A 16,127-nucleotide genomic window follows, 5' to 3' on the forward strand; every position below is an offset into this window, starting at 1 on the left:
GCACCAGCCCTGGCTGCACGGGCAGGTACGTGTCCCCGCCCGCCGGCCCGGGTCGCCGGTCTCGCCTCGCGGCTCCCTCCTCCCGGGGCGCGCGCCCTCCCGCCCGGGGCGCCGGTGCCCCCAGATCCGGACGCAGCCTGGCCGCCCTGCGCCAGCATCAAAGTTCATGCTTCGACGTCCCGCTCTGCTCTCCGCCAGTTTCTGCTGTGTCCTTCCCGGTCTCCGGACACGGCACTGCGGGCGGACCCCGGCCGGGTGGGCTCCCCGGGCTCCAACTTTGGCCACCGCCGGGTCGCTGTTCAGAGCGCGGTGTTGAAGTGGCCGGCGCCGAGCGTGGCCGCGCGCACCCGGCTGACTCGCGCCGAGAAGTTAATACTTGCACAGTCGGCCTGACTTGAACGCGAGCTGGGGATCAATAGCTCTTTCTGATTCTGATCTGGTCGCTCTTGCCCAGTGGAAAGCGGCCTCGGTCCGCGGCCTCGGAGAAGCCGAGCCGATGGGCCAGCGGGGGACCTGCCTGTAGCGCTCAGCAGTGCTCCATGGAGGGTTTGCGGATCCGGCTTGGCACGTGAGACCACCTCCCCAGCTAATGCCACCCTGCACTCCCGAAGTGTCTGAGGCTTAAAGACAGGGGATTCTAATGTATGCATACAAATAAGAGTGATTATGCCTTTGATTAATGAGGCCACGGAACAAGCCAGCTGGCCTGGGCAAGACCCGTTGGTGACCCCCTAGCATGCAGATGCATTAAACGGGGACCATTCCAAATGCTGCCAGTATTGAGTACGAGTGTGCTCAGCGGTAGTACCTTAGAAGATACGATTTAAGAAATCTTTTATTATTGTGCAAGCCTTTCTGAATGTCCCTCGGTTCCTATCCTGGACTTGAGACCTAACAGCCCCCCCACGAAGGTGGAGGAGCGTTGTGTCCTGTGGTGCAGTTCATCCTGGCTTTATTCAATGAGCCTCTGGAGCCTGTGCAATATTTCGGGGAGGTTGATGTATCAGAGTCCTACCACTAGGGGTACAGAGCGACAGGGAACTCCCGTTCACCTCCCCCCACCCCAGAGAAAAAGGCATGTTTTTCTTGTGTAAATTTAAAAATAAAAAAGAAGAAGAAATCCAAGAAAACTTCGTATTTCTATTCTAATTTTTTTTTATAGTACTCATTTTTAAAATGGCAATATTTAGAGACAGAAGGCTATTTTATAGAAAGGACAACCAAAAATGCTTTCATGGTTTTAAAATGAATAGATTCAGCTGTTCCAGATCAGGGGAGGTGCGTCTTACCGGTTCACCTGTGAGGAGTCCGTGCGTTCCGCAGGGGAGGCCCTGTCCGCAGCTGCCTGCTCGGCTGGGCTCTGGCGGTGGCCCTCATGTGCGCTCTGCTACGTTGCCTTTTCTTTACCGTGGAATCTATTCGTGTTGGTTGTCCTTAGGAAACTTTGAACCTTAACGCCTTAGCAATTTTTACTTTGAAAATAGGAGTTTACTGTTTTCTTTAAAAATGATAAATGGAGTTACTAAGTGTTTTAAAGTCATATTAAAAAAATTTCAGCCTTGTAGTGCTTTATGGAAGAATTCAAGAGTTATACAAGGAGTGCTCAGCATTTCTTACTTTCTGTTGTAGGGTTTGTGTGGTTGTTTTTTTCCTCGTGGGGCAGAAAACCCTTTCTTACCCCATTTTCAGGGCTGTTGTACATAAGGTCGCTATGAGTCACAAGTGACTCGACGGCACATAACAACAACAACAACACCCCATTTTCATGGTTTTGTGTAGGAGTTGTTTCTTAATATTTCAGAATGATAGAATGCTTCATGATGATTCGGACACAAACATTTTCCCTTTGCTTTGTGAACATGTGGAGGTTTTCTTGACTGACTGGGAAGGAAGAGAGTTGATTTTCCTAAGGAGATATGTGAATCTGAAAATCTTTCTTAGAAAGCTACTACCCTAGCCTCTGTTGGTACAAGGAAGAAGAGTCTCTGATCCAGGCTAACCCTACTCTCCTTCCCCTTACTTGGCTCAGCTGACCCTCCTTTCTCTCTAGTCCTCACTTGATCCAGGCTGACCCTCCTCCCTCTCCCCTGCCTTGATCCAGGCTGACCGTTCCTCTCTCTCTGGCTTGCAGTGGCTGTTTGGTGCCCACTCCACTATGATAGGACTGTCCCCTTCATGCACGGTGGAACTGGTCCCCATCTTCCCCCACGTCTGCCCATCTACTCTGCCTCCTCCTGCTGGAAAAAGTTGGATAGACAAAAGGATCCCTAACTGTAAGGTAAAAACACAAATGATTCAATTGAATGAATGGATTTTAATTATGTTGTTGCGTATTTCCATGACAACAGGAAACACTGCATATTTTCCAATTGCAGTAGATTCAGCTACTTGGTATAAAGAGTGAGACCTTTTCAGAGAGAGAGATTGATCTGTGCAGAAACTCAAGGCGCGGGGGAAGCACTTTGTTTTTACTCAAAGTATGAGGATTGTACAGAACAATGCATGATTTAGTCCAGTTTCTGAATCAGGGTTGTTGTTTTTTTTAATTTTGCTGTTCAGTTTTTAAATTTGTAGGCATGGATCAAAATCCAGTAATGCGTAATATATAGTGAAATTCTACTGACCTTTGCTCTTGTGGATGTTTTTCTTTTGTTACTTTGAGCTTTCATCTTCCTGATTGTTTGTCTTGGCTTCTGAATTCAATGTACTGAATCGGCTTTGCTTATTTGAAAGCCAAACACAGTGCTTTGTTGACTTTTCTACCTCATGCTAATGACCTCATTGGTATGGGTCTTCCATCTGTAAACTAGCTGCCAGGTAAATGAAATCAATAGTTGATCACAGTCCAGGGAATTGGGAACTGGGAAGTGATTGGAAATGGGGGCACCTGAATCTTTTTTTTCAATTGTGAATGGATGTTCCATGTGGTCCTAGTTAACAAGAAGACATAAAATGTGTAATATTTGAGATCAATGCAAGACAAGATAAGTATTTTTATTGTAGTGCTTAGCTTCCATGATGTTCCTTGCCTAAGATGCTATGCTTGCTTTGTTTTTGGGCAGGTCATTTTTAATAACTCTTTTGCTCTCGACTCAACGTGGGTACAGCCAGAGGAAGCTATACTATTCCATGGATACGAGAAGCCTCATTTTCTGGCAAATCAAGTAGCCCTGTCTTTGTCGAGACCAGCCCCTGCTTCTCGACCGGTGCCCACTGTGGTGTTTGCCCCGCAGCCCATCCCAGGTGAGTGATCACTCCATGTTGATAGTGTAGTTTCCTTTCTGTTGTACAAGTCAGCTTTAGATAAGAAAAGAAGATTTCCAATTTCAGTCAGACTATGTTCCAGTAGAATATTGTTCATTTTTATATGCATGTCTATTTTCATAAAGAAATTGAGTCTTGGGTCACTGTCCACTATGCTTCTGGAAGACAGCCCCTGCTGTGGAGTTGGAGAGATGGCTAGGAACATTTTCACAGCATTTACTGTCAGTAGCCTTTGCGCAGAATTGGAGCATGTCTTTTGCTGGTAGCTCTTAATAGAGGCACTAGTTGATTAGTCAACCCTTTAAGCGTTGCAGGTATGGGCGAGCTGCACGAGAAGGTGTTCACAGTTGTGGGGAGTGTTCTGTGGTCTCTGCACTGACACTGTGGGTGGTGGTGGAGGAGGGGCTGTGGCACTTTCTTTGCCAGATAATGGTTTTGCTCTACCTTTGGGTTCTGTTGACCCAAAAGTCTCCTGGAGCAGAAGCTCACAAAACAATCCTTGGATGAACGATTGCACAATAAGCCTATCTAACAACAGGAGGAAAAAGTCATCTTATGAATTTTTAAATTGATTCTTAAAATCACCTTAACATGCAATCATATTATGAAAGCAAATCGGGCCGTGCCAAAGTGATCTCGCAACGCCTTCCATTACGGGAGAGTTTATGACTTCAGAATTTCATTATCTTCCTGTAATTTCCTACCTACCAAGCTTGTCTCAATATGTGTCTCTACAATTTAGTAATAAAAGAGATGTTCCCATGGATGATGTGGTGCTGGTGTAGGGGATGTATTTATCTTCCTCTCCCTTTGTCTACTATCTTTACTCTAATTTGCTATGACCCTTGTTTAGCAGTAAGTCAAGAATAACAACATGGCTATTTTTGAAAATAGAATTTAACGATTCTTGACTGGAACTTGCCTTCTGTCCTTGTAATTGTGCATTGCTGATTAATTGAAACAGGATGAGCATCATACAGGCATACATTTGTAAACATTTTACACTGAGATGGATTATGTTTCCTCTTAATGGAATTATGATAACAGATAATTAGATGGCATGTATTATACTACGATATCACGTCTACAGATAGCTCTTATGGCACATGAGAGGATAATGTTTTAATTTCCTAACGCATTGGCAATAACTGTCACAAAAATAATCAGATTTAGTTTAAAACTTAATGAAATCAACCCACCTGTTCTAATAGAATTTTTGAGTGAGCTTCCCTTCTACTCTCAGTGGGTCCTTGAATAGTGTGTGGACAATTCCCAGCATGCCTTAATCCTCTTCTTAGAAGATGCCAGCTAATAAAAGGCTAAATATCTGCTTAACTAGGGAGGCTTATAACAACTTACTGTAGGTTTTCTAGCATATAAGCACTGCTTTTTTCAGCTATGCACAGGGAATGCTTAATACTTTATTTAAAGCATATTATTCTTATTAGTCATACCCTTTTGACTATTCTGCTTTGAAGGATAAAGTAAAGTAAGCTTCCTATTAACGTGGTCGACAACCTTCTGTTTCGCCCTTTTCAAGCTTTCTGCTTCTAGTCTTTTCTGAGTTTTTCTTGACTCGTGAGTCATAAGTGAACAAGGTGTTAGAAGTTTTACTTGCTCTACCTTTGAGAATGAGCATCTTCCTTCCAGAGGTAATTTAACAATAGGAAATACACTCATTTTGAGATGTGAGTTTCCAGTGTTTCTCCTGAAAAATTTTAGGAGGATGAGAAATTACTTAACTCTGGGAAGTGTGGCATGCATATGATTAGATTATCCACACACATTTTATGATGTTTTTATGTGCTTGTTGTTATTGTTAGGAATGCCAGGGTTTGTTGTCACCTCCTAGTGATGCCATGTAAATGTGTAGGAGTGCCCCAGAGTACTCCTGGGCTGCAGTTTAATAGAATCAGATTATCAGATCTTTCTCTAACAGGAAAGTTGGGTAGATTTGAACTAGCAACCTCTCTATTAGTCTCTGGGCTTTTAAGCGTTATATCAGAGTGCTTCTTTGTGTGCTCTTAACTGTAGGATAGAGAGCCCAGAAGAGTGGGCATGCATGCACAGAAGGCAGGAGACCTACAAATTAGTTTTAAATGAAGAACCATTGCTTCAATCTTATTGTAATTAACTAGAAACACCTAACTTTCTTGGGACATTTTATAGGTAAATGTTCATAAAAATTGTAAAATGTTATAAAAAATTGCTATTAAAGTTGTATGTCATAATAAAATTGTTATTGTAAATTGATCTATCCTATTTCAAATCATTCTATCCAGACATAAGCAGACTCATATCAGAGATCTATTTCATTGATCCCTTTACAATGAATCCAAGAATCACAGAGGCTGATGAGAACATAGAGATTGCCAATTTTCTCACTTTGTAGGCCTGCCAGCCTTTAAAGGCACCCTTGTGGCGTGGTGGGTTTATACATTGTTCTGATCTCTAAAAGGTTAGCGGTTTGAATCCAAAGGTAGCTCAGTGGGCGAAAGTTGAGACAGTTCATTCCTCGTAAGGTTTACAGCGTCAAAAATCCAACAGGGGAGGTTTTCAAGAGTCGGATTCAGTTAGATTGTGGTGGGTTTGACTTCTGGTTTAAGCAACTTTATTTTGTTTTGTAGAGATGACATTTTTACTTAATTGCGATAGACATTTTGTGTAAAATGTTTTAATCATGGAAATAATCTTTTTACTTGAGTGGGCATGCTGTTTATTGACTGGTATCAAGAGGAGGAATAGGTGTGTCAGAGACCGTGAGATTGGCTAATGATAGGGCAGGGTTCAAGGCTATTGTGCATAAGGTCGCTATGAGTTGTAGGCAACGTGACAGCGCACAACAACAGCAATGTGTATGAATGGAGCTGTGGGTGTGAGTGTCCCAAGACTTGTACCAATCCATCAGCACTTTTTTAAAAAAATAAAATTTTTATTTTATACTGGTTTACTTAAAAAGTTTGTATACATTGTTTTTTTCACACTGCATCTTCCCCATTTCCTTTACCCTCCCCCCATCAAATTGTGTGACCCTATGATTACCTCCTGCCTATCAGCACTTTTCATTCTATGGTGATTAAGATAAAACTGTATAGAAGCAAGGTCCAAGATAACAGGAACACAGTCTGAGTGTGAACAAGTCTCTAAAATTCAATCCACATGATAGATGTCCAGTGTCGATAATTTTTATATTCTTGGTTTAATTTGGGCATTATTCATAACACGAATGATGATAATCTGACATTGGAGACAAGTCTCACAAAGCTTGCTAAACATGTATTCATGTCTGGAGATCAATGATTCATATTGATATTCTCTCATTTATCAAACAAAATTATTAATAGTCCTTGGGTGGCATAAATGGTTAAGGACTTGATGTCTAAGGCAAAGGTTAAGAGTTTGAACTCACCCAGTGTGGTGTCAGAAACTTTGGCTTTTCTCTCCATCGTGTTAGCCCCTATTGTGGGCATGAACTCCAGCTACCTTAACTGCAGACACATGTTCTTGCAAATCGTCAATTGATGTAAGACCAATACAAGAAATCACTTTCCACACTGTGAAAAATTGTGGTGGAGAGAGAGTGGAGATACTGTTGCACTGCTGTGAGGAGACAGTGGCACTGCTGTGAAAATACTGTGGCAAGGTATAACCAGAGGAAGACTGGAGATAGAGCCACAGTTAAAGGTTTTGCTTGCTGGATAATTGAAGGAAAACTTATTTATAACTGTTCTGAGAGAAAATTTGCTGGATGATTAAGGGCACCAGAGGTGAATTTTTGTGGCTGAATGGAACCTGACTTTCACTAATTGAGGAACTTTGCCTTGTTAATTTGGCTTGGAACTGCTCGACTAAACCTGGATTAGTGTGATATTCTTTGTCACCCTCACTCTCCAACCTGTTTCCCTAAGAAATTCCACAACTGTGGGTAAAAGTCTGTGAGTCAAGTTAAAATGAACTTTGGACCAAATGAAGTGCAGGAGCACGTGAGGTGGCATGTTTGACCCTATTTGTAGCTATTTGTTTAGTACTACAGATGTTCTTGATGGGGACAGTTCCCGTATAAGACGTAGGTAGAAGTCAGATTCAGCCACCTGCGTGTTGCATCTGCTCATTTTATACCCAGAGGCTCCTTAGATGAAAGGCATAGATTTCCACTTCTGAAGGCCACATCCTTGTAAACTATATGGGGTGCGAATCTCTGACGCACATCAGGTCACTGTGAATTGGAGTGGTCTCCGTGGAAACTGGTTAGACAACTGTGGTTGAGTTTTACCCCACAAGCATGGTATCAGGAGTTAGGTCCTAGGAAGATGTGTTGAAGGGTTTCTAGTCTAGAGGGTAAGGGGCTTTGCCCACAGATAATCACACAGCAATGTGATGATTCATACTCAGAATGGGATGGAGGCCACGGGCAGTGGGGAGAAGCAGAAAGGGAGGTTTCTGAGAAGATACCTAGCTCAAACTCCAGAAACTTAGCAGAACTTTATCATGTAGAGAAGAGAGAAGTAGCAGTCCATTGAACCTATTCAATCTCTATGCTAAGAAAATCATTTCAGAACAGGGACTATGCGAAGAAGGATGTGGCAATAGGAATGTGGAAGAAGATTCATCAAAAACTTCCGTCACACAGATGACACAACCAACCTTGTGAAGAAGACTTGAAATCCACGCTTCAAAAGATCAAAGATCGTAACCTTCAGTATTGATTACATTTCAATGTCAAGAAAACAAAACTCCTTACCACCTAATAGACGACTACCAGACCTCCCCACTAATGGACTAATAGGCAGTGTCATGAGAGATGGAGAAAAGATTGAAGTTGTCAACAATGTTGCTTAAAGATTAAGGTGCTCCTGAGGCAAGACATGGTGTTTTTAATTGATTCCAAAGCTTCTGAGAGCTAGACCGTGATTAAGGGTGACAGAAGAGTCTATGCCTTTGAGTTACGGTATTGGGGAAGAGTATGGAATATCCCAGGAACAGCCAGAACAACAAACAAATATGATGTGGAGGAAGCACAACCAAAGTGCTCCTTAGATGCAAGGATGGCGAGGTTTCCTCTCATTTACTGTGAATATGATGTCAAGACGGTAGTCCTTGGAAAAAGACAGCGTGCTGGGAAAAGTAGAGCTTCAAAGAAGGAGAGGAGACCTCTCATAAGGTGGAATGACACAGTGACATTAACACTGGCCTTGAGCATGTTGGATTATGAAGGTGGAGCCACAGAGGGCAGGGTTCACACCTAACAACTACAACAATAGAATGCTTCAAGGGACAAAAGCAGTAGGGATGTTGTATTGTTGTTATTGTGTGCCATTGAATTGAAACTGACCCATAGCTGACCCTCCTGCAGATTTTCAGAGGCAGTAAATTACACAGAAGGAGACTGCCCCTCGTTCTCCTGTGGAGCAGAGCGTGGATCAGAACCACGTGCCTTTGGGATTCCAGTGGAACTTCTTACCACTAGGCCACCCAAGCTCCTGAAGTGAAGTGATGCTGTTTGCCATCAAGTCGGAAATGACCCATAGCTGACCCTCCAGCAGGTTTTCAGAGGCAGGAAATCGCATGGACGAGATTGCCCATCCTTCTCCCACTGACCCACTGCTGACTTTGAACCATGAGCCTTCAGCGTTGCAACACAGATCAGGGAATTACAAGTATGGCTAAAATGCACAGGAGATGGCCAAGTGATGTGGAGACAGCAGCTTGTCCAGAGTCTTGCTGCTGCTGCTTGTGAGATGAATCCCATGGGAATTGTGATAACAAGTGTTGTGTGATTTCTGTCATTGCTTGTCTCGCAATCTACAGCCTCCTCACAGGGTCATGAATTCAGCCTCAGAAGATGGAGAAGCTCAGTGATCCTCTCCTTTTCACTAAAAATAAGTCCACACATACAGAAATATGCAACCAGACCAGGAACTAAGGTGTCTGATCAATAATGTAGCGGCTCTTTAACGGCTTGTCCCTAATTACAGCGTGAACGGGCTGAGTGGGGAAGTCATTTATTCCCAGGCTTGGGAAATTGATCCAGGGCCAGCCAGGCAGGAGGTGCCAGTGGCTTCTGCTCATTACCTTCATGTCCAGCACATTGGGGGAGGCAGGTGAGGGAGCTGGCCTGTCCCTCTTTTCCCTGGAGACGCTTCTGAGCCACAGCCTAAACATTTTCTGCTCCTTCTCCTCCTCATTCAGCATCTCTATCCCCATGCATTAGACTCTGCCCCACCTCCAAAAGGAACGTGTCCTGGAAGATGAGGTTAACGAGGCAGCAACACGGCCAATGTAGGAACGCTGTTCTTCAGGGTTTGTTCTGATTGCCACTAGAAATGAGAACCTAGCTATTTTTCAAAGTTTTCAAGAAGAAAGTTTCTGCCTCGTATTTAGCAAATCGAGCCACAGGTACAAGATAGCCTTTGTCTAGCAGAGTGAAATGAAAAAAAAAATTGCTTTGATCTAGAGAATTGTTTGGAAGTTGCATAAATTTTCTTTTTAGCTTGGTGTCAAAGAGCCTGATTCTACAAGATATTGGGAAGACTATGCTGTCCTCTGGAGATTTTAACATAAAGGTATTATAAAAAAAAACAACAATCTGTGTTATGCAGATCATACAACCCTGCTTGCTGAAACTGAGGAGGACCTGAGGGATTTGCTGCAGAAGGTCAATAACTGCAGCCTTCAATATGGATTGAAGCTCAACATCAAGAAAACAAAGACTCTCACCACTGGGCCGATTGGCAGCATCATCACAGATGATGAAGAAATTGAGATCGTTAACAGTTTCAGCTTGCTTGGCTCCACAGTCAACACTCTTGGTACCAGCAGCCAGGAAATCAAAAGACTAATTATATTGAGAAAGTCTGCTGTAAGGGACCTCTTCAGAGTACTGAAGAGCAACGATGTCAGTCTGGAAACTAAGGTGCACCTGATCCAGGCCATAGTCTTCACAATCACTTGCTATGCATCAGAAAGCTGGACAATGACTAGGGATGATAGAAAGAGAATTGATGCCTTTGATCTTTGGTGCTGGAGAAGAGTATTGAATATACCATGGACTGCTAGGAAAACAAGCAGGTTTGTCCTGGAGAGGGTGAAACCAGGTTGCTCTTTGGAGGGAAACATTATAAAGTTTTGTCTGACATAAGTTGGGCATGTTGCAAGGAGGAAAATGTTGGAAAAGGACATCATGCTTGAGGTGGATTGATTCTGTGACTGGGGGAATGGGGGTAGGTGTATCAGAGACAATAAGGTTGGCACAGGATAGAGCAGGGGCAGAGCTGTTGTACATAGAGTTGCTATGAGTCACAAGCAACTCGATGGCACATAAGAACAACAACAGCATGTATATATAGATCTATACATACAACAAACCCCAAACCCACTGCCTCAGCTATGAAGTCAATGTCAAATGACTGTGACTATTGCATCTCCAAACCCGTGAATCTTAGCAGGAACAGACTCCCTCCTTTATCTCCCTCCAAGAGGCTGGAGGAGGTGAACCACTGAGTTTTTAGTTAGCAGCTCAACATGTAACGCACTGTGCCTCCAGGGCATTTTTCACAAGAAGGCTCAATATGAAATCATGGAAAGATATCCCATGGAAACACAAAACACAGGAAAGCTGCTATACTGTACTCAGATAGACAAATTGAAGTTCAGAAATATAAGCATTGTCCAGTTTAAAAGGGACATTCCCGTGCATATCGGGACTATAACATGCAGTTAAAGTGTAGTCAGGTCACCAAAAGTACATGACAATTGTAAAGGGGCGTGCACCCAATAGAAGAACTTAAAAAGACAGGAACGATAAAGGGGAACAAGGAAATACACGAATCCACAACGGTCCTGGAGACTTGGACATCTCTCTCAGTAGAGCAGGAAGCCAGGAAATCTCCAGGGATCTCCAGGAAGAACATATTCTATCCATTCACTTTGTCAAATGTACGTTCCTAGAACACTCCACCTCCCAAAAATGGAACGTGCGCATGGACACAGACATGCTGTGTGTGGAATATCCACCAAATCCAATAATATTAGATACAAACCAAACCTCAGCAAATGTAAAGGAATTACAATTATACAAAGTATGTTCTATGACTCTTACAACAACAGTATGAAGTTGTAAATCAACAATAGAAAAATATTCTAAGAACCTCTCAGTGTCTAAAAATTAAACAGCTCACTGCAAAGTAACAAATGAATCAAAGAGAAAGTAGAAAATATCCTAAATATTCAGGAAACTAAATTAACCTTTTTTAAAAAAATACTAGTTTATTTACAAAATTCGAACACATTGATTTATAGAACAGAGTCTTCCAATTTCCCTCACCCGCACCCCCATCAAGTTGTACAACTCCAAGGTTAATCCCTTTCCCCCTGCACATCCTCATCCCTCTGCTCCCACCCGCCCCCACTCCCCTTGGATCCTTATATTCATTCTACAATAATGTTTTATATAATATTCATCTTTGTGGAACTGAGTTCACTCAGCATAATGCTAATATTCTTAATTGAATGGAAATTACAAACAACATTTAAAAATATGGTGGCAAGACGTTGCACTGCGATTCTGAAGGCATGATGTTCGAGGTCATCAGCTGCTCTGTGGAAGAAGAACGGACAATCTCCTCACGTGCAATTAACTACCTCTGAAAACCCCCTGGAGGGTCAGCTATGGGTCGGTTCTATGGTACACAACAACAACAACAGAGCTACAGTGGTACCTAAACGGAAATGACTTATATTAAAATTTTACATTAAAAAGAAGAAAAGTTTCAAACCAGTAATCTTGTTTAAGAAACTAGAGAAAACTGATGGGGCCTGTCCAAGCAGAAGGACAGAAATAGGTAAGAACGAACCAGAAATCAAGGAAATTTAAAATGGGGGGTGGGAGGGGGCATAAAATCAAGTCAATGAAACCTGAATCTGCTTCTTTAGAAAGATCAATATAATTAATAACCCCTGATGATAGGATCAAGGGAAGAGAGACACTAATTACTGAGACAAAAGTGATAAAAGAGATGTCATTATGTAGCCTCGCACTAAAAGGATAAAGTTATTTTTAGCTGCTGTCAAGTTGAGTCAAACTCCTGGCAACCCCAGGCACGTACAGTGGACAACTACGGCAACATGGTGTCCCCAGGCGGACACAGTGGGCACTCACAGAAACAACAGTGTGCAGACCCACGCATGCGCAGTGGATAACAACACCGTGGCAACCCCAGGCACGTGCAGTGGTTAACACCTGTGGTGCCTCCGGGCATGCCCAGTGGACAACAGCAGCATGGAGATCCCGAACCTGTGCAGTTGTTGTTAGGTGCTATTGAGTGGACAATGACTCATAGTGACCATGTGACCAGTGGATCTGAAACCTGTCCTGTCCTGGGCCATCCTCACACTTCCTGACACATTAGCGCCCACTGCGGCAGCCACCATATCAATCCACGTAGTAAAGGATCTTCCTCTCCTTCACTGTCCCTCTGTCTTTCTGAGCATCATGTCTCTCTCCAAGGAATAGCCCCTGCTAGCAGCATGACCAAAGTATATGAGGAGAAACTTCATCATCTTTGCCTCCAAAGAGCACTCTGGCTGCCCCCTTCCTAAGACCGAGCTTTAATTCTTCTTTTATCATCCTTCATGTCCATCTCTCAGATGCATAGCAAGTGATCAGAAAGATCGTGGCCTGAATCAGATGCACATTAGTCCTCCAACTGACATCAATACTCCTTAATAATTGAGATAATTAATAAACTCCTTAATAATGGAGAGGTCCCTAACTGCAGTCTTTCCCAGGGAAATATGTCTCCTGATTTCCTGACTGCTGGTACCAAGGATGCTGATTGTGGATCCAAGTAAGATGAAGTTGTTGGCGGTTTCAATCTCTTCTTCATCTACCATGATTTCTTTATCAGTTCAGTAGTAAGAATCTTTGTTTTCTTGACATTGAGACACAATCCATATTGAAGGCTGTGTTCTTTGATCTTCGGCAAAAAGTATTTCAAGTCCTCCTTACTTTCAGTAAGCAAGATTGTGTCATCTGCATATCACATCTCCCTCCAATCCTGATGCCACATTCTTCTTCACAGAGCCCAGATTATTGAATAAAATGCAGAACATATAGATTAAATAGGTATGGAGAGAGAATACAATCCTGACACACCTCAGAGGAAAGCACAGCAAGACAAAGCAAAGAATTATAATAAAATGTGCAAAGAGCTGGGTTTGGAAAATCAAAAGGGACAGGATTGTTCAACATTTCTTAAACTGAAGGAACTGAAGAACAAATTCAAACCTTGAGTTGCAATACTTAAGGATGCTGTGGACAGAATGTTGAATTACCCAGGAAGCAAGAAGATACTGCATGGTTCAAAATCAGGAAAGGTGTACACTGGGGATGCATCCTATCTCCATACCTCTTCAATCTATATGCAGAACAGATCATCTGGGAGACTGGGCTCTGAGGAGAAATGTGGCATCAGGATTGGAGGAAGACTCATCAACAATCTGTGTTATGCAGATGACACAACCCTGCTTGCTGAAACTGAGGAGGACCTGAGAGATTTGCTGCAGAAGGTCAAGAACTGCAACCTTCAATATGGATTGAAGCTCAGCATCAAGAAAACAAAGATTCTCACCACTGGGCCGATTGGCAGCACTATCACAGATGGTGAAGAACTTGAGATTGTTAACAGCTTTAACTTACTCTGCGCCACAATCAACACTCTTGGTTTCAGGAGCCAGGAAATCAAAAGATGAATTGCACTGGGAAAATCTGCTCTCAGGGACCTCTCCAGAGTACTGAAGAGCAATGATGTTAGTCTAGACACTAAGGTGTGCCTGACACAGGCCATGGTCTTCACAATTACTTGGTATGCATCAGAGAGCTAGACAATGACTAAGGATGACAGAAGAAGAATCGATGCCTTTGAGCTGTGATGTTGGAGAAGAGCATCAAACATAGCGTGGCTGCTACAAGAGCAAACAGACTCGTCATGGAGAGAGAGAGAGGAACCAGGCTGCTCATTGGTGGCAAAAATTTTGAAACTTCATCTGACGTACTTTGGGCATATTACAAGGAAGGACCAGTCCTTGGAGAGGGACATTGCAAGAAAGGAAGACCCTGGATGGGATGAATTGACTCTGTGACTGGGCTAATGAGGGTAGGTGTGTCAGACAATGAAATTGGCTCCAGACAGAGCAGGGTTCAGAGCTGCTGTACACAGGGTTGCTATGAGTCAGCGTCGACGATGGCACTTAACAGTTTCCCCTGCTCTGTTTGTACAGTAGCCTCTCGGTCTAGGTGTATGTTTTGTGTGAGCACAAGTAAGTGCCCTGGGATTCCCATTCTTCTCACTGTCAGCCATAACTCGTTATGATCACACAGTCAAATGTCTTTGTTTAGACAAGAAAGCATAAATAGGCATTCTTCTGGTATTCTTAACTTTCAGCCAGGATCCATCTGACATCAGCAATGGTATCCCTGGTGCCACAGCCTTTTCTGAATCCTGCTTGAACTTCTGGTAGTTCCCTAACTATGTACTGTTCTAACCATTTTTGAATGAAGTTCTATCCTGTAATACAATGTTTTCAGTGATAGAATATTATCCATATGCACATAAAAAAGACTCATTAATATGACCATTATTCAAATATATGCTCCTATATCTAGAGCTAAAGAGGAAGAAATTCAAATTCTTAGCAAATCTAAAGTTGACCAAACGTGCAATCAAGATACTTATGATAATCGATGACTGGAACACAAAAATTGGAAACAGTGAAAAATGAATAGTAGTTGGAAAATATGGGTGTGGTGATAGAAATGAGGCTGGAAATAGAATGACCAGAATGATCGAATTTTGTATTTATAATGATTTGCTCACTGCAAATATATTTTTAAAAAGGCACAAATGGTGACTTTACACATGGATCTCATCTGATGGGCTTCACTGGAATCGGAGTTGCTACATCTGTGAAGGAATCATTGGAGAAGCTCAATATCGGCAGTCAACACTATTCCAGCAGCAGACTGTAGGTCAGACCATCAATTACTCACATGAAAGTTCCAAGTGAGGCAGAACAAAATGAAAATAATTTCACAAGAACTGACATAGCATCTTGAATCTATTCCATCTGAATTTTGAGATCATCTTAAGAATAGGTTTGAACCATCAAAGACCAGATGAGTTGTGGGAGAACATCCAAGATATCATCCAGGAAGAAAGCAAATAGTCATTACAAAGACAGTGGAGAAAGAAAAAAAACCCAAAACAACCAGAAATGGATATCAGAAGAGACTCTGAAAATGGCAGTACAGCTTTGAGAAACCAAAACAAGGGGGGAAACCATGTTGAAGCAAAAGAGCTAAACAGAAGATTTCAAAGGTCAGTTTGACAAAGTAAAGTATTATAATGGAATGTGCAGAGAGCTGGAATTGGAGACTAAAAAAGGAAGAACTTGCTCTGCATTTCTCAAACTGAGAGAATGCATGTAAGCCTGGAGTGGCAATATTGAAGGATGAATAATGGTAGATGGATCTTGGAAGAAAGCAAAGGATACCAGGAGAATGTATATCTGTGCTTCATTGACTGTGCAAAGGCTTTTGACTGTGGATCACAACAAGCTGTGGCTGACTCTGAGAAGAATGGAAATCTCAGAATATTTGATTGTGCTAATGTGAAACCTATACTTGGACCAAGAGGCAGTTGCCAGAACAGAGCAAGGAGATACTACATGGTTCGAAATTAAAAAGCGGGTACATCAGGGATGTATTCAGTCTCCATAACTTTTCAATCTGTATGCAGAACAGATTATCTGAGACACTGGCCTCTACGAGGAAAGTGGCATCAGAATTGGTGGAAGAGTCATCCACA

At 42.6% G+C, this 16,127-nt stretch overlaps 1 protein-coding gene across 1 annotated transcript in view; it reads left to right on the forward strand.

Moving 5' to 3' along the window:
* The window catches only part of TCERG1L (transcription elongation regulator 1-like), a 186,219-nt gene that overhangs the window by 15,231 nt on the left and 154,861 nt on the right, over positions 1-16,127 (forward strand). The window contains exons 4-8 of the mRNA XM_006880123.1: positions 26-368; positions 455-568; positions 1,324-1,423; positions 2,132-2,278; positions 3,063-3,243. Coding sequence (XP_006880185.1) covers positions 26-368; positions 455-568; positions 1,324-1,423; positions 2,132-2,278; positions 3,063-3,243 — 885 coding nt within the window. The remainder of the gene's footprint in view (positions 1-25; positions 369-454; positions 569-1,323; positions 1,424-2,131; positions 2,279-3,062; positions 3,244-16,127) is intronic.

This window comes from Elephantulus edwardii, unplaced genomic scaffold (genome assembly GCF_000299155.1).
Source record: "Elephantulus edwardii isolate Elephantulus edwardi_28Jun2011 unplaced genomic scaffold, EleEdw1.0 scaffold00006, whole genome shotgun sequence".
NCBI classification, from domain to species: domain Eukaryota; kingdom Metazoa; phylum Chordata; class Mammalia; order Macroscelidea; family Macroscelididae; genus Elephantulus; species Elephantulus edwardii.